The sequence below is a fragment of the Ursus arctos genome, unplaced genomic scaffold (genome assembly GCF_023065955.2).
Source record: "Ursus arctos isolate Adak ecotype North America unplaced genomic scaffold, UrsArc2.0 scaffold_37, whole genome shotgun sequence".
In the NCBI taxonomy this organism is placed as follows: domain Eukaryota; kingdom Metazoa; phylum Chordata; class Mammalia; order Carnivora; family Ursidae; genus Ursus; species Ursus arctos.
Window position 1 is genome coordinate 15756588 of NW_026623053.1, and position 27006 is coordinate 15783593.

Consider the following 27006-nt stretch of genomic DNA (forward strand, 5'->3'; position numbering starts at 1 on the left):
AAGAAATATTTACTGAGCACTCAATATTACTAGACAGTGTGGTGTAAGGAAAAGAGCACGAGCTTTACATTCAGACCTAGATTACATTTTGGATCTGGTTTGCCAGCCTCTCTGAGTCTAATCTTTCACAGTGCCTGGCATGTGGCAGGCACTCAATGAATGTATAGTACAAGCCATTCCTCCCCCACAGCCTAATGATGTCCCAACCTTCTAGGGGTATATGTTTTTCTGGAAAAAAATAGACATGTAATAGATAATTATAATACATGGTAATACATGTATAATTGGAGGTATGAGCAGAGTGTTGTTGGGAACCCTGAAGGAGCCACTAGTGCCTCTTGAGGAAATCAAGGAAGATACACAGAAGAGATGTAGCGAGTGTTCATAATTTCCCTGAAGGCAGGGACTTGTATTCTTACAGTGTCTTGAACGTTGAAGGTGCTCAAGAAATGTTTATGGAATTGTATAAGCCATTTAGCTTTTGTGTTTTTTGTTTGTTGCCATTTAACTTTTGTATTTTTAGTATGTGATTTTCTTGGAGAGAAGATTGCATCTGTTTTGGGCATCAGCACCCCAAAATACCAATATGCCATTGATGAGTATTACCGGATGAAGAAGGAGGTGTGTCTCCTTTTTACATTTTTTGATTCAGTTTGGTTTACTGTGGACTTGTGGGCTGTGTAATGAGCATACGGATCCTCTCTAGCCGCCCAAAAGAGTGCTCCCTTAGGGGAGGCATTTCAGTCTAGAGTTACTAATTTATCAAGTTAGATATTTTTAGTTTATATATTTATTTTTTAACACTGAAATTTCCCTAGGATCTTTTGTGTGAGACTAAGCTAGATTTCATTGTGCTAGGTGTTATGTGAGGTGCCTTATATAGGTTATCTTATTTAATCTTCATACATCTCTCTTTGGATTATTAGTCCAGTTTTCAGATGAGGAAATAAGACAGTCTATGTACTTAGAATACGTATACTGGATGTAGGAGAAGGGGAGGCTTTGATGCACAGAAAATTACAAGTGCTAGAAATGTGTAAGTGCCAAGTGTTAAGGCACAAAGACACGAGGCAATTTTGTCTGCAGATGTAGTGAGGTTCTAGGGTCAGGGTGAAGTGAGTTTGGCCTTAAGGAATGAGAAAAGTTTAGCTTTTAAGAGCATAGGCTGAAGAACCGAACGGTCCAAATTCAAATTCTGATTCTGCCACTTCTAACTTTGTAACCCTTGGGCAAGATACTTAACCTCTGTAAGCCTCAGTTTCTCCATCTTTATAAATGAGGAAAAGTGTGGCATCCATGTTCAGGGTTGCTGTAAGGATTAAATGAGTTGATATATAAAATGCTTAGAATACCACCCAGTGTATATTAGTGAGCATGAAATAAATATTAGAATCTTTTATTATTCCTCAAGCAAATGGGGAGGGGGAATTCAGCTAAAGCTAGAATGTAGAGGTATGAGGATAAGTTGTGTATTTTGGAGAAGTGGCAGGAATGGTACTTTGTCACTGGAGCAGAGTGCAACCGGGGAGTGGCTGGACATGAATCTGGAGAAGGCAGCTGACTTTAGATTTGTTACATGGTTTCAAAAATGTTTTATGAACGAATGAGTGTTTTTAACACTTCCAGCCTTGTTTAGAGCCTCATTACCTCATCTGGACTATTGTAATAGATTCCTTAATGTCTCTCTTGTTTTCTCTTGAGCAAGCTCTAAATTTAATCTTCTTGACAGGTTACCTACTCTGTACTAACTACCCTTAACTGCATTGACCGATACAATTGCTACTTGCTCCATGAATTTAGTAGTTCTGGAACTAGAAATTACCTGTATACTAGCTGCTTAGGGGAACATTAGCCATGTTATACCATTTAGTGAATAGACCACCCTATTCCACTGAATAGGCTGATACCCAATGATTGAAGTGATACAGTATTTAGCTATTTTTTATTTAGAATTAATCTGAAAAGATATGGTCTTTGTCAAAGTTAATTCAGGACCCATCTAAGCAGTGCTGTGCCATGCTTTAAAAATAATTTCCCTTTCCTTAAAATGTCATATGATAGTTTCCATTTCAGTTTGGGAACAGGGGACAAGTAGGTATGTCTTGTCTTAATTAGACCAAACCAAACTGGACATGACACTAATGTTTTAGTTTAAAAAAAAAAAAGGCACAAACAGTTGAAAGTGGGGAACAAATGCTGTTCCTTTTGGGCATTTCTATTTCATCTATTCTTGATTATTTCCTCTTTTTAGGAAGAAGAAGAAGAAGAAGAAAACAGGATGCCTGAAGAAGCAGAAAGACAATACCAGCAGAATAAACTGCGGGCTGATTCCACTGTCCAGAGGGATCAACCAGAAACAGTGGTATCCAGTTCATTTGTGAATCTCAATTTTGAAATGGAGGGAGACTGTGAAGTAATTATGGAAAGCAAACAAAATCCAGTCTCTGTCCCACCGTAGAATGACTATCAAACTTCAAACTCTAGGGTTTTTATAATACCAGGAACTTTCACATTCTTTATTCAGTGGGACTTAATACAATTATTTATATTTTAAATTATTAAGTTATCTGGAAAGGGAAAAATATTTCTTCATTCTTAAGCTCTATCTAGCAAAAGCCAGATCTGAAATTTGATATTTGTACTATGCTTTTACTGTGTGTCACATTAGTGCTTTGGTTTTAAAATGTTCTTTGAAGAAATTAAGGACATTCTAGATCCCTAACTGCCAATTAAGCGTTAAATTATTGATCTCGTCTGTTGCTTGTGTTTGTAAGAAACAAATAGTTAAATTACTAACACTAATTGGAGCTGATCTTCCTAGTCTCAGATTAAAATGAGGATTCCCCCCCTAGATCTTCTCATGTTGTCTTAAATCTATATATCTAACCATTAATTTCATACTAAGGATGGTTCACTGAGTGTGTAATAAAAGGAGCAAGACAAAAGCACTTTGATTTTTCTTTCCTTGAGAATATTTTATGAAAAGGTGATTGCATTTATAACAACACCAGTTCTAAGATGGGTTTCCATTTTTTAATGCAGGTTAATCTTTACATTCTTTTTCGGCAGTTATTCAAATTAAAGAACTAGCTTTGAACATAATGACGTTAAAAACACTAGTTATGGGATGTATTTATTAATGTATTTGTATTCCAGTGGTAACATCTAGTGATTATCCACATGGCATCCTGGTTTTGTCACTCAGTGAACCCTGAGTGTTTCCTGTGGGCCAAGTAGTTGGAGGGAGGGGGTGGGGTGAGGGACAGATGAAGACTTGACCCTTCAGGGGTTTACTGTTGGTATAAGGTGCCACAGTAGCATAGTGGAGTCACCAGTCATTCTCTTCTTTGAACAACAGTAAAGTGGACACTTTACTTAACCCAGGTTTGGTCAGCTCTCTAGAGCCCACTGTGCTATTGGCCACGCTTATCAAAGTATAATATGAAACTAATTTTGAAAATATTCCTAAATATGTGCTCATAATCTTATGAGGTTATCTGTATGATTTTGATTTATAACTAATGTGGGTAAGGAAGAATGTGTGGAATATTTCAGAAATGCTGCTCTTAAAAGCCTATTTGCAGACTTAGAGCTTTCAGAGATTAATGGTTGTTCTAAACAGCATTAAGCTGTCAGTCATAAATATTTTTATATAAAATATGGCTTCAAAGAAACTCATAACATAGGTACAGTGGACCTGTTACAGAAATCTGTTATTAGTGAACGTGAACATCTGGCCACTAAGTTCTTCAACTGAAATTTGAGGGATATAGGAAAGATAATTTTTCACTTGGAATCTTCAGTTACACGGATCTGTATTACGGTAGTTCATGCATGGTATGCGATGGGTTTTTTGGTCATGGCTGTAAACTCTTTAATTTAGTACTTAAAGGATTAATCTTCAGATCATGTAATTAATGTCACCATAAATTATAGTTTACCAGTAGCTCTAAAACATGCTAACCTGACCTCTCTTCCTTCTAATGTTTTTAACTTCATTTGAGATAGGACCTCCAACTCAGATATTAATTGGGTTATCCAGTGAAGGCATGCATATCTAATGATGATCTCAATCTTTTCTCCCTAGAGGCACTAGATCTGAAAGTTTACCTAGAAACTTTTCTCATTGTAGAAGGAAGATTATGAAAGTTTTGTTTCTTAAATTTTACTTTCTCTAATTGTCCAACAGTGGCCAGTTTGTAATGTTGATATAGTTATTCACTGTGCCTTAAATTTTTATACTTTATTTATGCAAACTATAAAATTTCCCAGAAATGAATTAAATGGTTTTGTCTTATTTTTAAGCCTCTTTTACTTTTCCTTCCTTTTCGACCCTTTTTATAATTACTATTCCCTCTGGATCATAGTTCATGATATTTTACCCTCTTCTAATCTTTCTTCTCATAAAAAAATGAAACAGAACAGTATAATTGAGAACCTTTACACTGAATTAACAAATTTTCTAACAAAAATCCTTCACAAAATGGAGTTGAGTTTTCTAAAATGTGACCCTGGTACCAGTTAATTAAAGCTAGACAGATTGTTTTATACCAGTGATTTTAATTAAAGTAAAATATTAACTTGAATAGAAACATCCTATAGAAAGAAACATCATCTCCAAACACTTCTAACCCAGAAATGAAATGGCTCTATTCTAATGAATGGGAAGTTTATGATCTGGGATACAGATAATGCTTTAGAAGAGTCAAGGTTAAATGAACACAGATAAACTGTCCCTCAAGTATTTGAATTCTTTATATCTAATGTCAGAACTATCCCGTGAAAACTTCCTTTATTTCTAAAGATTATACAGATTTAAAGTAGACTCCTACCTTTACCAAATCACACTTATACCATATTTGAGCTAAATGGAACAAGAATTTAATACCTCCTAAAACAATATCTGGTCCTATTGCCTCCAAACTACTGCAACCAGCATTCCAATAACCAAAACGTTTGCTGTGTTTTATAGGCATATAAAGTGTTTTATTTAGGCTGTTTCTAAGGATTGTGCTTGAAAGGTTTTGCGTGCAGCATTCAAGCTTATCTTAATGAACACAGTCTAGTCTTTGAGAGATCATGTATCGTCAAGGTCTGCAGAGTTTTCATTGTCATTTGCAACAAGAGCTTCTCTGTTCTCGTAAGTCCAGAAGCCATTCAGATCAATTAGAATGGTGGTGACCGTGTCTCCTTGATTACTGTTGATTAAATCCTGAAGAGAGATTTTCAAAGGATCCTTTGGTTTAACCATGTCAAAGATTTCATCCTGCGAGAGAGAAAAACACAATGAGATCTGGTATCTGATCCACTAAATTTGTATCAGACAATGATGTGAAATTCAAGGCTGGCACTTGAGCTTATGTAAAATTTTTTGTTCTAGTTTTTTCTTTTCTAGTTCACACACAGGCAACTCCTTTTCTGTATGTACAATCACAGAATTTTATTGGAAGATTCCTTAGGTATGTAATAGCTATCCCTCATCTTTTTTTTTTTTTTTAAGATTTTATTTATTTGACAGAGAGAGGGAAAGCACAAGCAGGGGGGAGCAGCAGGCACAGGGAGAGGGAGAAGCAGGCTCCCTTCTGAGCAGGGAGCCCGATGTGGGACTTGATTTCAGGACCCTGAGTTCATGACCTGAGCCAAAGGCAGACGCTTAACCAACTGAGCCACCCAGGCGCCCCACTCTTCCTCATCTTAAAAGAGAAAGAAACTGAGGCTCAGAGTTTAATCTAATCCAAACTACATAGCTAATTACTGGCAAAATTAATACAGTATTCTTTGAATATGTGTTAAGTATCTTCAACTTTTCTATTGTCTTTTAATTGGTGGTAAAGTAAGGTCTTCCTTTAAGTGCAAACTCAGCTCCAACTAAAAACATAAATGCTTCCAAAGCCAAGATAGTGACAAAACTTCATTTCCAATATAGATGTCAACTTTTTATACTCTGGATCTAAGATGGGTGGTGGATGGGGGAGGTTCAGTTTTAAAGAATTAGTCATATTAAAGAATTAGTCATCCAGAATGACAATGAAATTGTGCTGAAATTTACTGGAATAGATGTAAATACTTCTATATTATGTGGTATACTGTATGAGTATTTAGAAGGAATTAGGTACATGTTTTCTAATCTTTTTGTACTCAGAGGCTCTAGTGGCATTTAAGGAGGCAAATTTTTAAAACATTAGAACAATTCAGGGCACCTGGGTGGCTCAGTCAGTTGGGCCTCTGACTCAATTTTGGCTCAGGTCATGATCTAGGGTTGTGAGCTCGAGCTCCCTGCTCAGTGCAGAGTCTGCTTGTCCTTCTCCCTCCCCCTGCTTGCGTGGTCAAGCTCTCTCTCTCTCTCTCTAAAAATAAACAAAATCTTTAAGGGCGCCTGGGTGGCTCAGTTGGTTAAGCATCTGCTTCCAGCTCAGGTCATGATCCCAGGGTTCTGGGATCAAGTCCTGCATCGGGCTCCCTGCTTCACAGAGAATCTGCTTCTCCCTCTGCCCCTCCTCCCACTCGTTCTCTCAATCTCTCTCTTGCTTCTCAAATACATAAATAAAATGTTTAAAAAAAAGTTTATATATATATATATATAAAATTCATACAAATGAAAGGTACGAGCTTTTAATCTTTTATGTTTATGAAACTTCCTTTTCTAGGTTAGTGGCAATTTAAAATTACTAGTTCTTAGGTTGCCTATTGGATAGTTTCAGATTTGTCTCATTTATATTAAACCAAAATAGTCCTTTACTTTAGCTTACACTTAATTAAAATTGGATGGGTTATTTCAGTCTGTAACCTGAACCTGAATCGTACTGGGTACCGTAGGTTCTTCACGGTTGGCGGAAGTCCGACTACTAAAATAAAGTATTAGCATGTGTTTCAAATAGTGGTCGTTTTCATATTGTAGGATTGATAGCTCCTTAATAATACAAAAGCAAGTAAGACCTTTGAAGTAGATTTAAAAAGTGCCCAAACCTAAATACAGTTGACCCCTGAACAACGGAGGTCTGAAATGCATGGGTCCACTTAGACGTGGATGTTTTTGATAAATACAGTATACTGTAAATGCATTTCCTTTTCTTATGGTTTTCTCAGTCACATTTTTAAGAATATAGTATATGAAACAACCACAAAATGACTATGTTATTGTTTATGTGAGGCTTCCAGTCAACAGTAGGCTCTGAGTAGTTAAGTGTTTGGGGGAGTCAAAAGTTCTACATGGATTTCAACTGCGTGGGGGAGGGACATTGCCCCTAACTCCTGTGTTGTTCAAGGGTCAACTGTAGTTACCAGGATAAAAATTCATTTTACACTGGAATAGGCTGCCAAAGGATGCAGGCTGTATTGATTCTCTTCATTTTCAATCAAAATGAATGAATGCTTCCAATGAAAGTACAGTCTGACAATGCTAAAATCATAAACCATACAAATCGTTAGTCCAAGTGTGGTCTCAGTTTCTAATGATTTAAATATTGCTCAGAATAAATAATAGCAAATACTTGATTCGATTCAGTACTTCATATTCATAAGTTTCTTTCATATAAAATTTCACATGATATAGGTGATTATCTGGTATTATGTGTATTATTTTTTAAAGATTTATTTATTTATCTTTGTGCGTGTGTGTGTGCGCGTGCGTGCGCATGAGCAGGGGAGGGGGGGCAAGGGGAAAAAGGGAGGAGAAGGAGACTCCCCACAAAGCCCGAAGTGGGCTCAATCCCAGGACCCTGAGATCATGACCTGAGCCAAATCCAAGAATTAGACCCTTAACTGACTGAGCCACCCAGGCGTCGCAAGTAGTATCACGTATATTAAAAGGTAAGGGGCGCCTGGCTCGCTCAGTCAGTAGAGCTTGTGGCTCCTGATCTCAGGGTCATGAGAGTTCAAAAGCCCCACACTGGGTGTAGAGCTTACTTAAAGAAAAGAAAAGAATAGGTAACCTTGACATCTTGAAATGAAACAGGATCTTGTCCATGGATTTTCATTAGTTCCTGTATGGCCTGTATGGGTAGGAATAAGTCTGTAAATAAAAAATAGACCACAGCCCCCTTCCTGTTCCATGGCCCCTTTTTAGTCCCACTTCCTTTCCTATCGGACCACAAGCTTTATCATTTCAACCACACTTGCCAGTGTTCTCAACTTCCTTGACCTTGCTTCACATCTAGTCAGCAAAATTTAAACAACGATCAGTGTAACCATCAACCTTTCTAGATCTATATCTTGCTATTGAGAATTCCAGAAAAAAGTATACGAGGCCACAGATTTTTGCTACTATATAGGAATGGTCTCCAGCCTCACATGGGCCTTTACATGGCCTAGCAGTTACTCTGTTATGCCTGATCCTTGCATTTTCCAGGAATGCTGTTCATACCTTCACCATTCTTTAAGACACCCAATCTGCCATCTCTGCCTCCCACCCTATACTTTGCTTTGTACTTGACAGAAAAAAAAAAAATGGAGGTAAGCCTCCCTCAAACTCTCTTTTATAACCTTTAAGAAACAAAACAAAACAAAACAAAACCACTAGCGGAAGAAACTACTGTGATCCAGGTGGACTAATAACTATTTTAGGTGAGAGACATTCACTAGAGAATGTGAAGCTTAAAAATCTTGGTAAATAGTCAAATAAATATGTTGCAGGTGCCTAGTCTGTATGTGGTGCCACCGGTATCAGCGTGTGCATAGGTTTCTCTTTGGAGTAGGTGAGAATCTGAGGATACTCACAGCCACTGGAGTAGGAGACCCGGAGATACGATCTAGAGTGCACCAGCTAGGCCGACCTTTATCACTGGGATATTCATGGACAAAGACTCTACGAACAGCTTAGGACTGCAGGACTCAGCACCAGTAAGTATTTACCTTAACCCATACAACCAAGCCTGAATACTTTGATAAAATAAATGCATGTATAAAATATTTTAAAAACAAAATTTAATATTCTAAGAGAATATACTGTAAAGAAGTCTTTATGAAAAAGGGTTGAGTGTTTAATTTCCAAAATTTGTTTGTTTTCCTAAAACTGAATTTTCATTTAATAGGTCTGCCTAAAGTGGGGCATCCCTATGATAAATTGGTATTATATTCTCAGATTAGCCACGGATTCAATTTTAAAAAAATGTATCCTAATACTGTGATTGTAATTTATACTAATATTTGTAGTCATTACTATCTAGGAAATCATTATGGAAGTTTTAGGGAATTTAACATGAAACTATGAATTTTAAATACTATGAAACTCAGAAACCAAATAGTTATTTTTAAAGTATCCCAGATTTTTAAATGGAAAAGGAAAAGCCTCTGGGAAAAAATGTTTTACGACAAAGATGGAAAATGTCATTTTTATTGCTTAAAAAAAGCCATTTCTTCCTATTGTTGTCTTAACCATATAAAAAAATCACACAGTCTTCTAAAAACTAGCTAAAGAAATAAGGTCACAGAGTGAAATACTACTGTACAAAACTGTTCCGCCAAATAGAAAAGTCTCCATTCAAATTTAGGAATGATTGGTCTTTAAAGGGCAGACATTCCTATTTTTACACCTTGTGCATCTGAATGCTTATCAGATAAGATACAATCAAATTTCCCTTCTCAGAACTCATCATGTTATTCTCTGAGACCACTGAAGGCACAAAATAAGCACTTCAGCAAATCTTTTTTCATACTGAAATGCAGCATATAATAATTTAAAAATTATTAAAGTTAATAATTTTTATTTTTTACAGCACAGTATTTAAAAGAATCTACTACTATCAAAGTCTGCAAAACTTCTACCTTTTCTAACTGTTTAATTGAAGCTTCTGAAGGATTTTACACACTAGTTTTTGATCACCAAAACACAGAATTTCTCATGCATGTCTGTATCTCAGTGGCTAGTATAACCCGACACATATTTATACACTTTGATGTTCTACAACTGATCAAATCAGCTTTGATTTAGTCTATTTATATTTTTTAAAAACAGAAGAAACTAAAAGCAGACTTGATTTTCTTGTTAGTAAATTGGGGCATCTGGGTGGTTCAGTCAGTTAATTAAGTGTCCGACTCTTGACTTCAGCTCAGGTTTCAATCTCAGGGTTGTGAGTTCAAGCCCCATGTTGGGCTCCATGCTGGGCATGGAGCTACTTAAACAAATATTAATAACAAAATCTGTTAGTAAACCTCTTTGTTATATTTAAACATCACAAGTTAGATAAAATTGTTACTAAGTAGGTAATTTAAATCAAATAGTATATCTTAAGGAACAATGACTCATTTACACAAATGAGACTTACCCTAAAGAAGTAATTAAGTGAAAAGACATTCAGATAGCCTTTGTTCTCAATGTCAAGTAATTTGAAAATATACTGCAGAGCTGCAGGTTCTTTTCGATTTTCTAACGCAAGAACAAAGTCCAGGTAGGTCTTATAGTCCTACAGAGAGGAAAGTGACATTCATTAGAAGCCTTGTGTGGAATTAACTTTTCAAGTGAATATCTAATGATCTGAAGCTATTTTAAATCAAAGATGACAATTTTTTAAATTCAATTAGCCAACATATTTTTTTTAAGACTTTATTTATTTGAGAGGCAGAGAGAGAGAGAGGGAGAGATCATGAGGGGGGATGGGCAGAGGGAGAAGCAGGCTCCCAGCTGAGCAGGGAGCCCAATGCTGGACTCGATCCCAGCACCCTGGGATCAGGGCCCGAGCTGAAGGCAGATGCTTAACCAACTAAGCCACCCAGGCACCCCTCAATTAGCCAACATATAGTATATCATTAGTTTCAGATGTAGCGTTAAATGATTCATCAGTTGTGTATAACACCCAGAGCTCATCACATTCCGTGCCCTCCTTAATGCCCATCACCCAGTTACCTAATCCCCCCACCCACCTTCCCTTCCACAACCCTCAGTTTGTTTCCCAGAGTCAAGAGTCTTTCATAAAAATGGCAATTTTTAAAAAATATGAAATGAGATATCCATTTGTATACTTAATATTGGTTTCTAGAAATTCTACATAGCAGTTAATCTGTACAGGACAATATTGGGGACATAGCTCATTTTCTTATGAGAGCTGCTGTCTTAAGGAGTAATTTTCTTTTATTATGACTTTGAAGTGGATAGGACAGTGACTAAGCTGTTATATAATGCCACTAAATTAGTATCTTCAGCATAGTCAGTTTGGAAAAAAAAGTTTATCTGGAATGAATAGAATAGTATATTTGAATAGTATATGTAAATAGCTATTTTGAAATATTTAAACATTTTAAAAGCAGATGATTTCCAACAAGAAGCTATCTTAAGAATACCCAATATTATACAGTGAACTGAAACTGTTCTCTTCCAAAAAAAGGCAAAACACAAAATGGAAGCTAGAAAAACATGAAGAAAACAAAGCTTTCTCTACAAAAAAGGGATACTCATTACTTTTTTTGCATGATGAAAAGAACACTTTGGAGATTCCACTTAGAAAAAATTTTTTATATTCTTGTAAAGTTTTTTTAGGCTAAGATGAAGAATTCCTTTTTGCATAAATTGCAGTATGAAGAGCTAAAGAGATGCAGCCTCGTCATGGTCTAACTCCACCCATAGCTGCAGCCTCTGACTGTATTCACCAGAGGTCATTAGTAGACTACGAGCTCCTCACTGTCGCCTGTAGACAGTGACTGTAGCTGCAGGAGTCACAAAGCAGAGTTTCTCCCCCTTTCCCCCTTTTCCTACACCACTGACTAAAAATGGTGTAATTTAGAAAACTGCTATTCAAGCTAAGTGATAAAACCTAAATCCCCAATTCTCTTCTGAGAATTTCTTTTTTTTTTTTTTTAAGATTTTATTTATTTGACAGAGACAGCCAGTGAGAGAGGGAACACAAGCAGGGGGAGTGGGAGAGGAAGAAGCAGGCTCCCAGCGGAGGAGCCTGATGCGGGGCTCGATCCCAGAAAACGCCGGGATCACGCCTTGAGCCACAGGCAGACACCCAACGACTGAGCCACCCAGGTGCCCCAATATGGCCATTTCTTAAGTGTCATTGGTTTGGTAATTTATCCCATTCTTAACACGTTTTTAATAGCAAGGATGGTGATTTTAAAATGCTAGGTAGAATTTCCTTACGTATTTTGCATTGTTGTGATAAAAGGACAGGTGCATGTTAATCATTAGCTACTAATACAGCCACTTACAGAAAGTAATACAACCCGATTCTTGGATTTAAATCACGGCATCCATGGTACACTGATCTGGAAATTTAATGAATGGACCATCTATATGAAAGCAGTCAATAGGATTTGCCAGCTTTTCAGATTTTTTCCCCCACTAATCCATACTCCTTAGGGGAGGTGGGCAGGGGAGATGGGCTAAATGGACGATGGGTATTAAGGAGGGCACTTGTTGGGATGAGCACTGGGTGTTGTAGGAAGTGATGAATCACTAAATTCTTACTATTACACTGTAAACTCCTGGAATTAAAACAGAACTTGAAACATTAAAAAAGAAATACACTGATAATGAAATGAACAAAGTATTAAAATTTTATATTTGTCCTGAGTCCATAATGTTTTTAAGCAAATTTACCTTAAAAGTCTTCAAAATTCACAATTTGATTAGTTCAGACTTTTAAAGATACTGGTATAAAAATAATACTGTATCACATCAAGAAAAGGGTTTGTGGAAACTGGGAGCCTAAATTTTTAAAATTTATCAGAGATTTAAACTACTACCATTTCTCCATCATAAGTGAGACACTCCTGGAAAACACGATCTAAGAAGACGTTGGTCATGGTTGCTGTTCCATAGCGGGAGAGTTCTTCTTTACTGAGCATACCATTGTGATCCTTATCAAGATTCAAATACTGGCCTTGGGAAGAAAAATGATAAAAAGACATTTATGACTAAAATAAAATTCTAATTAGAGGACAAAAGAACAAACACAAGTAGTTCTTTTTATTGGTCAATACTTTGATTTTCAAACTTTCCTAGGGTAGTGCCCTAAGATCAGCTGTCCCTGTGCTCCCTAGCACAACAGCCTTTCAGCTTTGCATAAAGCCATGGCCTTTGGGCCATTTCCATCATTATTTGTTTTCAATTTGCAACCTTTTAAACTTTCCTAGGTTTCAAAATTAGAAAGAGACAGGGGTCAATAAAAAGCACTGAAATGCTGGCTCTTGAAAGCAGAGATCAAGGATGACAAAAGGAGTCAGAAGATCACCCAAGAGAACAATGTAGCAGCTAACGAACTTAAAGTAAAGAGCGAACAGTCCCCAGAACACTTGCCACTGTGGAGGCTGATAGCAGTGGCATTTTACCACAATGCAAGATAATAACTGATGTTCACAATGACGCTCCTGAGTCAAAGGATCAAATTACATTCCGTATGTTCTGTTAAAGAGTAAGAAAATGACAAGGAAATTTCAGTAATCTAGAATACTAGCTCTTAAGGTAATTAGAATACTTTCATCCTAAGGTAAATTAGCCTATGTATAAAAGTGTCCTTTGAACGCTAATTAACTGAGGAGTGGATCATTCAAATTTTAGCATTATGACAGGAACCATACCATATACCCTTAGGGCAGAAGGTGCAGAAAACCAGTTAGTTTCTTGACTCTCCTTGGACAGTTCCTCATCCCTTAACTAAATAAACACAGAGATATAATTAGAAGATAGTAAATGTCAAGTGATATAATTATAAGTATTTAAAAAACATATTTACCTCCAATAAATCATCTAGGAAGCTGCATGCTAAAATATCTTGAATTTTAATCTTCCCTTTAAAGAACAAACACAATTTCATTTTTTAAAAAAGAGGAATTCAATTTTATAAAGGTATTATTTTAGAAGAGTAATCACACAATTGATATTTTAAAGCTTCATATCTTTCATCAAAAACATCTCTCCAGTGTATTATATATCAGGGATAGCAAATCATGTCAGAATAACTGGCTTCTTAGAACCGGAGGGAGTCATTGGTTATCCAGTTCATACGTCACTTAAGAGATGAAGAAACTAAGAGTTAGGTCACATGCCCACTGTCACACAGCTGGTTCTGGTTGGTGCAAATAAATCATAAAAGATCTTTATATATTAAAGGCAATGACATACTAGAAAAATAAATGACATTTTCAAAACTTTAGTTATTGAGATTTAGAATAATATCCTTATAATATCTAAGATTTTCTTTACCTGTTCTTAGAGGGTCTAAAAAGAAGAAGAACTTCCTAACTGCTGTACAAACATAGAAGGAGTAAAAAGACTTTTCCAGCCCATCTAATTGTGGCAAAGTAGGGATAAGTTCCAATATGTAGTTTTCTAAATCCTGAAAGAACAAAACAAATCAAAACGTTAAAATGTGGACTGTCTGATCTTGTTTCTTCATTAGATACTGGAATGTTGAATTTCAGGACTAAAAATTATTCAGCTCTTAATAGTATTTTAATGATAAAATAATTACATTAGTGGTAAAACTTATATTGTTTTGCTTTTTATTTCGGTTTTAACATTTTTGAAAAAGCAATATATCCTACATAATTCCAAATTCAAAAGGAACAAAAAAGGGGGTGGCTGTGTGGCTCAGGTCCCGAGTTGGCCTTCCTGCTTAGTGGGGAGTCTGCTTCTCCCTCTGCCCCTCCCCCTGCTTGTGCTCTCTCATGCTCATTCGCTCTCTCTCAAAATCTTTTAATTTTTAAAAAGATTTTATTTATTTATTTGAGAGAGAGAGAGATAGCAAGAGAGAACACAAATGGGGAGGAGAAAACTTCCCACCTCCCCTCTCCATTTTACACTCCCACCAGCAATGTAGAGACTAAACCAATAATTCCCAAATTGTGCCCAGGAATGCTTCAGTAAACTCACAGGGGTGCAGCAGGATATTTTAAAAATTTCGGGGAAACAGTGACATCTGCCAGAGAGTACACAATAGATGTGGCTATAAGCTAGAGCTATGAGCTCAAGACACATTTTCAACAATGACCGAGATACGTGCCTTTTGATGACATCAATCTTTGTCAAGCTAGGTTCTTGATGGTCGCTGTGATAAAGCAAGTACCACACAAAGTTCGTGTGGAACAGGAAGCGAGGATGACCGCCCAATCTAACTGCCAGGTTTGACTGGCCATAGAGTGCGCCCCATGGGCACAGATGCAATTAGTATTTCTAATTTAAGAATGAGGCAAAAATTTTACTTACTTTCAACTTATGTGTATGTTTTTTCAAATGGCAAATATAATAAGCTTAATGAATACGTTCATAAATTGTTTAGAACTAATAAATGGGGCGCCTGGGTGGCACAGTCGTTAAGCATCTGCCTTCGGCTCAAGGCGTGATCCCGGCATCATGGGATCGAGCCCCACATCAGGCTCCTCCACTAGGAGCCTGCTTCTTCCTCTCCCACTCCCCCTGCTTGTGTTCCCTCTCTCGCTGGCTGTCTCTCTCTCTGTCAAATAAGTAAATAAAATCTTAAAAAAAAAAAAAAAACTAACTAATAAATGGAACCGGTAGGTATTTCTTTTGACCTAGAGGCACTATGCAAAAATTACTGAGATACTAATGTCACCGTGAATTAAGAGTTTGGGAAATCATGGCCTATTTTATATTCCCTTATTAAAAACATTATCAAACTTAATGATCTTTGTCAGCCTGAAAAATTCCTGCCCCTGACATTTATAACGCTCATGAATAACCAAAAGTTTTCCTGTTTCTTCAATGATTTTTAATCCTGTGAAAACACTACATTCTTTGTATTTTCTCCTTTGAAAAGCTATTTTTAAAAGTTGGAGAAAAAGAATCTAAAAAGGAATTTTTGTGGTCAATATACATTTTTAGAGATTTTTAGTAACACATTATTTGTAAAAACTAATAAAAGCAGAGAAACAAAAACAAAACAATCATCTGTAATCCCAACATGCAGTGATAACTACTGTTAACATTTTGGTGTCTATAGCAGTTATTAAACTAGGTTAATACTTACAGATTCCCGAAGGTACCCTTGTCCAGCAACATCATATAAACTGAGACCTATTCTTGTCTGATGAAGCCAAACTGACAATAAATAAGAAGATGAAATGTAATTTTAAGATCTGTCCTTTAGCATATATATGGATAAAAGGAGATAAACAGCTAGATTAGAGGGACAAAATAATAATTCTACAAACATACTTCTTCACACACATATATTACTTAATTCAGTAACCCCAAAATTGTTTGTATCAAAATATACCATAGAATTAATGGCAGGTATCAACAATTCTACCCTGCCTACAGTGACAATAAAGTTGATGCCCTTGAAAATATTCTTTACCCACTAAACTTGGTGTCCACCAAAAAGGGGCAGTGAGTGCAATGTTATGCCTTCAGTGAAGGTGCATTTATTCTTATTCTGCTGAGGTTAACTACTGTGACTAAATATTAATTAAAGATGGTACACAAAGGACTTCATAGATCATTATGGAACTTACAGAAATGAATCATAACAACTCCAAGTTGTTTAATAAGAACTTGAATCTGATGTTGTAATTCTGAGTTTGGAACTATCCTCTCCGGCAACTCAACCCGTAACACAGCTGACTCTTGAACAACATGGGTTTGAACTGTGTGAGTCCACTTATACAGGTCCCCCCCCCCCCCCAAATACAGTATGGTACTGTAAACATACTTTCTCTTCCTTATGAATTTCTTTCTTTCTTTCTTTTTAAAGTAATTTCTTTTTTTTTTTTTTTAAAGATTTTTTATTTATTTATTTGACAGAGATAGAGACAGCCAGCGAGAGAGGGAACACAAGCAGAGGGAGTGGGAGAGGAAGAAGCAGGCTCATAGTGGAAGAGCCCGATGTGGGGCTCGATCCCATAACGCTAGGATCATGCCCTGAGCCAAAGGCAGACGCCCAACCGCTGTGCCACCCAGGCGCCCCAATCTTTTTAAAGTAATTTCTACACTGTACGTGGGGCTTAAACTCACAGCTCAAACTCAAGAGTTGCATGCTCCACTGACTGAGCCAGCCAGGCACCCCACCTCATGATTTTCTTAATAACATTCTTTTCTCCAGCTTCCTTTATTGTAAGAATATAGTATATAATACATGTAACATATAAAACACGTGTTAATCAACTGTTTATGATATTGGTAAGGCTTCTAGCCAACAACGGGCTCTTAACAGTTCAATTTCTGGGGAGTCAAAACTTATACTCAGATTTTCAACTGCATGGAAGGTTAGTGCCCGAACCCCTGTGTTCTTCAAAGGTCAACTGTATATTGATAAAACAGAATTACCAGTGAATTAAAATAATTTAAATCACCATACATTAAAACTCTTGGTTTAGCTTTTGATATATAGTTCTTAGCTAGTATCTTTAGGATACATGTTTTTGTTTTGTTTTGTTTATAATAATGAACCCAAATTTATAGTAGAAAATCTCAGCTCTAGTAAGTTCCTCTACGAGAGAATCGGAATAATAAAAAAACAAATCTGGGTCAAAAGGTAAGAAATTCTGCTATTTGTGGTTGCCTGGGTGGCTCAGTCAGTTTAGCATCTGACTCTTGATTCTGGCTCAGGTTATAATCTCAGGGTCCTGATATCCAGCTGTGTGTCGGGCTCCCTGCTGGGCATGGAGCCTGCTTGGGATTCTCCCTCTCCCTCTGTCCCAACCCCCACCGCCCGCTCTCTATGCTCTCTCTTTCAGAAAAAAGAAAAGAAAGAAGTTCTGCTATTGATTCAAACTTACTACGAACAAACTTACAGTTGTTTCATAGAGAAGGAATACGGTAAAAGCATGTACCAAAACCTCCTTGGTTCCCAGTAAGAGGAGTTTAAACACAAGGAAAATGAAATCACCTTTTCTCATGACATAATTGAAGAACTGCATGATAGAAATTCTTCCATAAGAGTCTGTATGAAGGAGTTTAGCAAAGACTTTTGCTGTGAAAAACTGCCTAAGGAAAGGAAATGAAGATTAAAATCATCTGCCAACATAGCAGACCTACTGAATTGGCAAACAGCATGAATTCAAACAATTGAAAATCAAAATGAAAAAAATCAAAGTGAAAACCATAGTTCAAAACTTAAAATATTAAGTCATACATCTTTGAGTTTTATGTTAAGAATGAAAGGCTAAAAAACCCACAAAAGAATGAAAGCCTCTACTGTTGTAAATAAATGTACTATATATATAGTCGTATAATATATAAATACACTATATTATAAACTATTATTTCTTTTAATAACTTCATACCAATGTAATTTTCTTGACTAAATAATTTTAAAATTTCATTAATAACTCAAATGGACTCAAACTGTCACACGATTGACTTATATTTTCATTGACATTTATTTCAGGCATTTAAAATGCTTAACATAACATACTTCTTTGTTAATTATACTTAATTATACTTACTTGCACTTTGGTCCAGCTTTTTCACCAACCTTCAAAAAATTTTCATAATTAATCATTGCTTCCTCTCCAATCATAGGTGGCGTCTGGTGCTTATCCAGCAAAAACCATAAGTTCTTAGGAGAATTGCAGAAATGAAGATGTTACAGTTAACAAAGCAAAATTTAACATCAGTGAAATGTGTTATTTCCACTAAAATGACAGTCGATAGCAGAGATTTAATATTTAGATGAATCTTATTCCCTATTATCCCTTTGATTGCTAATAATATAATATGAATAGCTGGCGTTTATTGAATGCCCAAGTTTAAAGTTTTCATATATGGTACCTCTTTATTCCATATAACTATGTGATGCACATAGATACTGTTATCCCTATGTAACAGATGAGAATTGAAGCACAGAAATGTTAAGTCCATTGCCCAAGGTCACAGACCATGGCTAGGATGTGAACCCCCGAAGTTTGACCTATAGTAGTGGTTCTCAACTTTGGCCTCACATTAGAATTACCTAAGGACTTAAAAAACAAAACAAAATCTTTGGGAGATGGTGCCCAGGCAAGTTCTGCAGCTGATTCTGATAGGAATCATTGCTCCAGGGCCTGCAGTCACCCACTCTGCTGTAGTGGCTCCATTAAGACACCCTGAGATCCTGTATGACTTTAGTACAAATAAAGAAATGGCCAACATCCAAAGCAAACTTTAATCCTACTCTTACCTGTAATTCTTCATTATCTAACAGTTCTCTGCTTTTTCTCTGCAGAAAGACGGCTCTGGATTCCTCTCTTAATTTTTGTAGTAAGACTTCATCTTCAGCTGGCAGCTAAAAATACACTAGAGTTAATTTCTACACTTAAATTCTAGACTATTATTGGATTATGTAAAAATATATTTGGCCTCCTAAAATAACTACATACTGCATTGCCTCAAATTACTTTTTGTATCTCAATTTTGCTTAACTTCAAGTTATCATGCATTTAAAAAGTTCATTTAACAAAAAGAGATCCCCAGAGGATTCAGTAATCAGCAAGGCCAGATCCCTGCCTACAAAGAGCTAACAGTCTAGCCCAAGTTTCATTTTATATTCTTAGGATACTCTTTCCACCATAACCTTAGACTGACATACAATTAAGTTAGGACTAACTGAATCTTCACAGTCTTAGCAAAATATGCCCTTTGAGCTTGAATGACCTTACTTCTTGGGTGATTTCCGTAAACAGGGCTTTAAAATGACTCATTCCAGCACGACCTCAAATAATTTGCTTCGAGGATTTCTTCTTTGTCTATATCTCTGCCCCATTAAATGTAGCTAAGTAACCATAGTCCAAATTCGTTCATTTCCAAGAACTAAGATGCCATCACTCCCATCAAAAGGAATGGAAAAGGAGGAAGCATTAGCAGGTGAGGCTGGGGTTGAAACTGTGACTGTGCTCCCGTGGCTAGTCAACCAGCTAACCAGCCAAGGACAGAAGTGGTAATCAAAGATGGTAGGTGGTTTCTCCAAAGCAGTGGGAAGACAGAGAGGGAAGAAACAGAAAGAACATCCCACAAATCCACATCTGCAGACAGGAAACTATATGGGATCTGGGAGAGGTCAAAGAGAGAAACAGGGGAAAAGGGAATTCCCTCAGGAACCACACGGGAGAGGCAAAAGGCTGGTACTGGAAGTACAGGAAAGTTGGGTCCTGGGCTCAGAAATGGGGTCATGTCAACATCTAAGGGCTGTTTCTGGATAAAATACTATTTCATAATTCTGATTAAATGAGATCATGAATATAAAGTGCTCTGAAGTACAGTGGCACTCAATAAACATCAATTCCCTTCCTGTTCCCCCAGACTATCAAAAATTTTCAGTTGTCTAGTGGGCTCTGTTTAAGAAAGTATGAAACACATAAAGTGGGAGAAGTAGGGTTGTTATGATCCCATTGTTGTTAAACACACGTGTACACAGAAGTATGGAGAAGGATTCATGTAGAAATATTTATTTACATCTCTGTGCAATGTTATGGGAAAATATCAGCTGTTTTTTCTCTTTTCCATGACAAATATGGATTTAGTAATATAATTTTTTTTTAAGATTTTATTTTTAAGTAATCTCTACACCCAACATGGGGCTTGAACTCACAACCCTGAGATCAAGAGTCACATGATCTACTGACCTTGGGGCAGCTAGGCCCCCGTAGTCATATAATTCTTAAAAGACTGGGAAATAGTATTACAGAAAAGTTTCCAATAAAAATGGTTCACTTGGCAAAGGTTTGTACTTGAAGAAATAAGTTACAACTATCTAGATAATTCACTTATATCAATACATTGCAAGCGAAAGAATGTTTACTTTCTTTGTAAATACTGTTATAATTGAGTTTAGAAGGTAGCAAGTTTAAGAGACATTCAGCTAAAATTTCACAGTTAACTCTTCTATAGTGGTCACATTTTACATAATACGAAATAGGTCTTATTCTTTTCAGTTGCCTTCAATTTCAGCTGTAAGCAGCTTTCTTAAGGTCTTCCTGTCGTCTATTCTCTTTTTCAAAGACTTCTTTATGGTTTCGGCACAAGGAAACGTAATTATAACTCTTCAAGTTTTCCATTTTAATTTATTTTTCAGTTTAACCTCAAGCAAAATGTATTACCTTAGAACATGGGTAAAAGACAAAGTTAAAAATGGTGATCAGCCAAGTAAACCTAAATCTTATAAAGAGCCTGACACATGATCCAACGGAATACCTACTACTGAGACCCACAAGAAAAAGCCTGTAACTCAAACAAAGGGGGCCAAGCGACAACTTTGTGTTCTCATACCAATTTATATAAAACTTGAGATTTTATCCATTCCAAAACAATGATAAAATCAACTACAATGAAAGAACATATAGAATTTAAAGTACAATCTCTATTTATTTGTATAAAAGATTCTGATCCCATTTTAAAAGCTAACATCTCATTTATAAACTCCATGAGACACTTGCTTAGATAACACTTACCCTGTAATAAAACCGGGGAATGGTCTTATAGAATTCATTTGTGTTTTTTCTGTCTCCTTTCCATTCTGAGTAGTACTTGGTAAACAAATCCATTTCTTCATCTTTTAATTCTTGTTCACTTTTTTTTTCTGGTAACAAAATAGATTAAAGGGGGAAAATCACTTTCAAAATCAATATTTTTACATATATATGTATATATATAGAGAGAGAGAGAGAGGGAGAGAATCTTAAGTGGGCTCCACACCCAGTACAGAACCCAACACACGGCTCAATCTCACGACCCTGAGATCATGACCTGAACCGAAATCTAGAGTTGGATGCTCAACTGACTGAGCCACCCAGGCACTCCTTAAAATCAAGGTTTTTTACGACAGTGTAATTACACTGCAAAAAAGACGTTCAAAGTTGTGCTTATACCCTGAACATCTATATTAATTTTCTTGAAACACCAAGAATCAAAAGAGCCTCCCCTGCGTTTTCAACCACATCTTAGTTGCTCCCTCTACTTCTTTTTATCATTATACTTGTCTCTTCCTCAAGTCACTATCTCTCGTACGGACTTCTGGCATATTCATTCCCTCAAAAGTACTTACTGAGCACCTACTATGGATAGAACACTACTAGACACCGGGACAAGTGTGGTGAGAAAACAGACACAGCCCTTGACCTCATGAAGTTTCGGCCTTGCAATCACTGTTCCTCCACCTGATGTAAACCCCTTCCGTCTCAGGCTCTCTCACCCTCCAGCCTGCCTGCTGCTGGCCTATGGCCGTCTCATTTAATCCATCCCCCGCACTGTTTATTGACCACAGCAACTGGCACACAGTGTTCTTCACCTCAAGGTCCTGCGATTGTCAAGGAAGGATAAACGTTTATGAGTAACTGTGACCCTTCAACTATGAAGAGGGGTCACCTCTGTCACTCAGTTCCATGGTAAGACCACAGATATCTGCTCCTATATATACTACACTTAAATATACTCTCAGATAATTTTTCTCTCCTGGTTATTCAAAACCTGTCATAACACCTACACTTCCGCCTCACTGAAATCTTCAAATCTGTGACCTATTTTCTCAATAGTTTATTTTCCTCTTCCTGGTCTCACTTCCTTCCAACGTGCCTATAGCTGTTCCCTAAACCTCTCTTATGCCTGCATTTCTGCCACATGTGCCACGTTAATTTTTAACCTTAGGCCACGCTGTTGATTCTCTTATTTTTTGGCCATTTCCTTTTTGTTACTCTTTCTTCCTCATTTCAACTTTCATAGTTTGACTTCTAAGTCCCAAATGTATGTCACTAACCCAGACATTGCTTTTGAACTCTAAACTCATACATTCAAAACAAATATTTTCATCCTCACCCTCCAACATATCTAAAATAATTTTCCCATCCCTTACCTTAATATTCTTCTAATTTCATATTTCCATCCCAGTTAATGGTATTTGTCCAGTTACCCAAGCCCAAATCCCAAGAGTCATTTTCATTTCACTCATTCTTTTTCATTCAACTATTCTAAGGAGACACAAGTATATGTATGAGTGGACGTGTGCACATGTGTCCATCCCTACATACGGCTTTCAACAGAGCGTCAAGGAAAGCCTCACTGAGATGAAACTGAGCAAAAAAACTGAAGAAGGCAAGGAAGCAGGCTGTGCAGATAAACAGGGAGAAGTATATACCAGGCAAGGAAACAGTCAGGACCAAGGCCCTAAGATAGAGGAACGTGCCTGGTGTATCCAGGGAAGAGGGAGGCAGCCAGTGTGGCTGCAGCAGAGTGAGCCAGAGGAAAGAGTAGATGAGGGAAGGCAGATAATGGGAGTCAAGGCCACTAGGTCATTAGAAAGACACTGGCTTTTATTCTGGTGAGGGAGAGAGCCACCAGCAGCAATTGGGAGTCTAACGCAGTAATCTAGGTGACAGACGGTAATGGCCTGGATCATGGTGGCTGCAATGGAGGTGCTTAGGAGTAAACATTCTGGATATATTCTCTTAGTCTCAGGATTTGCGGACACACTGAATGTGGGTGTCAGAGAAAAAGAGCAGTTGAAGGTATCTCCAAAGGTTATGACCTGAGCAGATGGGGAAAGTTACAAGTGAGTAGGTTAGAAAGGAGACCAGGAGTTCAGTTTTGGACAAGTTAAGATTAAGATACCTATTAGAACCAAGTGGCCATGTCAAGTAGGTAATTAGATATATGAATCTGGCATTTGGAAAACGGGAGATATAAATTTAGGAGACAAAAGCAAATATACAGTATTTAAACCCATAAGAATGGCTATTTCACCATGAAGGTGAGTGTAGACAGAGAACAGAAGCTGACCAGGGACTTACTTAGCTTTGGGCACTCCAATGCTGAGTTGTTGGGGAGAAGAACACAAAAGACTGAGACGGGATTACTGGTGGGGTGGGAAGAAAACTAAGGGAGTATGACTCCCAGAAACCAAGAGAGGAAAGTATGTTTAGAGGGAGAGAGAACTACCATATCCCTGGCAGGGACTGCTGGCAGGTCAAGTAAAGTGAGGACTAAAAACTGATCACTGGCACAACAATGGAGATCACTGATGATGTTGACAAGCAGTAATTACAGCACAGATTTAATCAACAATTCTTTTAACAAGCATTGCTGTAAGGGGAGCAGGGAAATGAGGCATAGCTAGAGGTAGAAGTTAAGACAAGAAAGTTTCTTTAGAGTGAGAGAAATAGCACCATGTTCATATACTGATATGGGCGACTGAGAAAGAAAAACTGATGCAGGACAGAGGGGATAACTGCAGGAATACATCTCTGAGCAGCAAAAATGGGATCTAGCACACCGATGAAGAAAACAGCCTTAAATACAAGTTATACAACCGAAATGATTTACTTATTATTTATCGTCTCTCCCAACACTAAAGCTTAAGTTCCACAAGGAGAACTTTTGTCTGTTTTGTTTACTGCTATATCCTAGAACAGTACTCGGCACATAACAGGCATGCAATGGAATGGGTATTTATCCCAAAGATACAAATGTAGCGATCTGAAGGGGCACCTGCACCCCGTGTTTATAGCAGCAATGCCCACAAGAAGCCAAACTATGGAAAGAGCCCAGATGTCCACCGGCCGACAAATGGATAAAGACAATGCGGTACACACACACACACACACACACACACACAGGAATATTACACAGCCATCAAAAATTGAAACCTTGCCATTTGCAATGATGTGGATGGAACTAGAGGGTATTATGCTAAGCGAAATAAAGTCAATCAGAGAAAGACAATTATCATACGATTTCACTCATATTTGGAATTCAAGAAACAAAACACAGGATCATAGGGGAAGAGAAGAAAAAATAAAACAAGACGAAACCAGAGAGGGAGACATAAGAGACTCTTAATCATAGGAAACAAACTGAGGGTTGCTGGGGTGGAGGATGGAGAGATGGGATAACTGGATGATAAATATTAAGGAGGGCACGTGATGTAATGAACACCGGATATTGGATAAGACTGATGAATCACAGGCCTGTACCTTTAAAACCAATAATACATTATATGTTAATTAATTGAATTAAATAAAAAATGTTTAAAAAATAAAGCAAATTTACCTCAATAAAAGTACTTTTGACAGCAAAAAAAAAAAAAAAAAGTGAAGAAGGGGAGAAAGTGCAAGTACACGTGACTTTTTTGTAAATTTTCCTATAAGGAGTGCAGAAAAATGCAGCAAAAGCTGGAGGGAGATGTGAGATGAAATGATTTTTCTTACATGGAGTATATTACAGCCATGTTTGTCAGAGCTGATGGAAATGACTCAGTAGAGAAGGAAAATCTGATGATACGTGAGAGACAACGAAAGAACAGAGTGAAGTCAGTGAATAAAAGAAAGGGAACACGATCTCCTGTTGGAGTGGAGGAATTGTCCCAAATAGGAGCATGACAGTTCATGTTGAACAGTAAAGGTAGAGTTTATGGGCATCTATGGTGGGGAAAGGGCTGATAGAAATGTAAGTGGGAACAGGTGAGGTTTTTCTTTGCATCGACTTTCTCAAATATATACACAAGTTCATCAACTTAAGAGAAGGAGTAGGTAGCACACATTGGAGAATTGGAGGTCTGGAAGATGACAACTGCCTTAAAGTGTAGGAGAATGACTACATAGGGAAACGCGGCAGATGTGTAAATGAATACCTGAAACACTTTAGGTTAGTGGACATGAATTCAAAGTGAGACAATTTGCCACGTTTTCTCCAGCCACTTCTGGCTGCCCCGAGGGTACGTGTGGAATAGAAAGAGCTTTAACCAGGCTGGTTAACAAGCAAGTGTGAAGGAGGAGGAAAAGAATAAAGAAAAACAGATTATGAAATCTACAATGGATAAGGAGGGAAGTGAAAAGCGTGTTAGTAAAAACGCATAAGATCAATGGATTATAAATTGTAGTAGGATCGAAGAGTTGTTGGAACCGGGGTTCTCAATTATCCCTCAAAAGCCTTGGTCAAGGCCACGTAAGTGGGTGCTAAGGTGGCTCTTCATTCCCGCAATCCTTTTTCCGGGAAGTGTGGGTCAAAACTCTCAGTACCCCTAAATCACGTCCCATCTGCCTTTGTCAAGAGAGCTTTCATAGAAGCATAAAGTGCGGCTCCCAGTAGTTGCTCCTCCCCATCTCCCCCAACCTCCAGGAGTTTAGAGCCGCCTAGCTCTGCGAGCAGCCCCTCCCAAACTCACTGTGGGTACCTGTGTTGGGCGTCGCTAACCTCCGGCGAAGAATCTCTTTCCAGTCCATGGCTGACTCCCGCGCAGCAGCTCCTGCATTTGCTGTTTACTAACCGCTCCACCCCCTACTAGCTCAGACTGCAATCTCCGCCCAACCCCATAAGGGTCACGAACGCTCAACCGCCATCTTGGACTTGGGCGGAAGTCGACTAACCAGGCAAAACCCCATTATAGCTACTGCGGAGGATACGGCGATCACGTTAACAGCGGGGAAAGCCGACTTCAAACAGATGGAAAAATGATCCTCTGTAAGGCAGCGCCCAACTTCAACAAGGTCAATTTTAAAGCTGCAGGATAAGGAAGCCCCCGTTTTTATTTAACTTGAGACTTTGGCGCGTGTATACCACGTGATTCAGGAGTCCTATGGCGTTTCCGGCTCGAGGAAGAGCTTTTTTGCTTCACGATTTCTTTTCATTGCTCACTGCGGCTATCTAGAGGCCGTAAAGATTCCCTGAACGTAGTAGACGTCTTCAACAGCCCCTTCTGCCACTAACGGTTTCAAAATTGTGTTTTCATCGCCGTCAGGCCCGGCGGAACGCCTGCGTGGGGTTCAGCCACGCCCCGGGGCCCAGGCCCTCGCGGTGCATTGTGGACGCGGTAGTTCTGCCGTGCTTATGGTGGCCTTAAACGTGAGTGCTGAGGTGAGTTGTTGAATGGAGTGAACTTCGTTTCAGATCGGTCTGTACACGGCCGGCAGTGCCCTTCGTGGACCTTTCTTCCTTACTTGAATTGTCAGTTCGGCTCTCCCCTCCCGCCCCCCATATCATCACCTGACGCGTTTGGCGGCCTGGGAGGGTTGTTACGCCGGCGCAGGGCCCCTAGATTTTGGCTTTCGCCGCTGTCCATGCTGCTCCTAGGTCTGGGGTTGGGGACACCTGGTCGCCGTTTTCGACTTTGCGCCCCTCCTTCAGCAAGGCTCCCATGGGATCCTGCC

At 38.0% G+C, this 27006-nt stretch overlaps 2 protein-coding genes across 5 annotated transcripts in view; one reads left to right on the plus strand and one right to left on the minus strand.

The window, feature by feature from the left end:
• LOC113266123 (signal recognition particle subunit SRP54) overlaps nucleotides 1-4279 on the plus strand; it is a 127211-nt gene extending 122932 nt beyond the window's left edge. For all 3 annotated transcript variants that reach the window (XM_057306384.1, XM_026513595.4, XM_026513596.4), the window contains 2 exons: nucleotides 524-621; nucleotides 2252-4279. In XM_057306384.1, the coding sequence (XP_057162367.1) occupies nucleotides 524-621; nucleotides 2252-2458 (305 nt within the window). In that variant the 3' untranslated portion in view covers nucleotides 2459-4279. The remainder of the gene's footprint in view (nucleotides 1-523; nucleotides 622-2251) is intronic.
• Nucleotides 4280-4964: 685 nt separating this feature from the next.
• PPP2R3C (protein phosphatase 2 regulatory subunit B''gamma) lies at nucleotides 4965-26161 on the minus strand. Of its 2 annotated transcripts, XM_026513593.4 has the most exons (13): nucleotides 26034-26161; nucleotides 21322-21449; nucleotides 19056-19160; nucleotides 18343-18455; nucleotides 17784-17881; nucleotides 15924-15994; nucleotides 14141-14273; nucleotides 13671-13726; nucleotides 13516-13591; nucleotides 12682-12818; nucleotides 10263-10400; nucleotides 7932-7991; nucleotides 4965-5266 (listed from the first exon to the last, which is right to left on the minus strand). In XM_026513593.4, the coding sequence occupies exons 1-13, from the start codon at nucleotides 26080-26082 to the stop codon at nucleotides 5078-5080; spliced, it is 1353 nt and encodes a 450-aa protein (XP_026369378.1). In that variant the 5' UTR covers nucleotides 26083-26161; the 3' UTR covers nucleotides 4965-5077. The 2 variants fall into 2 exon arrangements, with proteins under 2 accessions (XP_026369378.1, XP_048077412.1); XM_048221455.2 differs by lacking the exon at nucleotides 7932-7991.
• Between the last annotated feature and the right edge of the window lie 845 nt (nucleotides 26162-27006).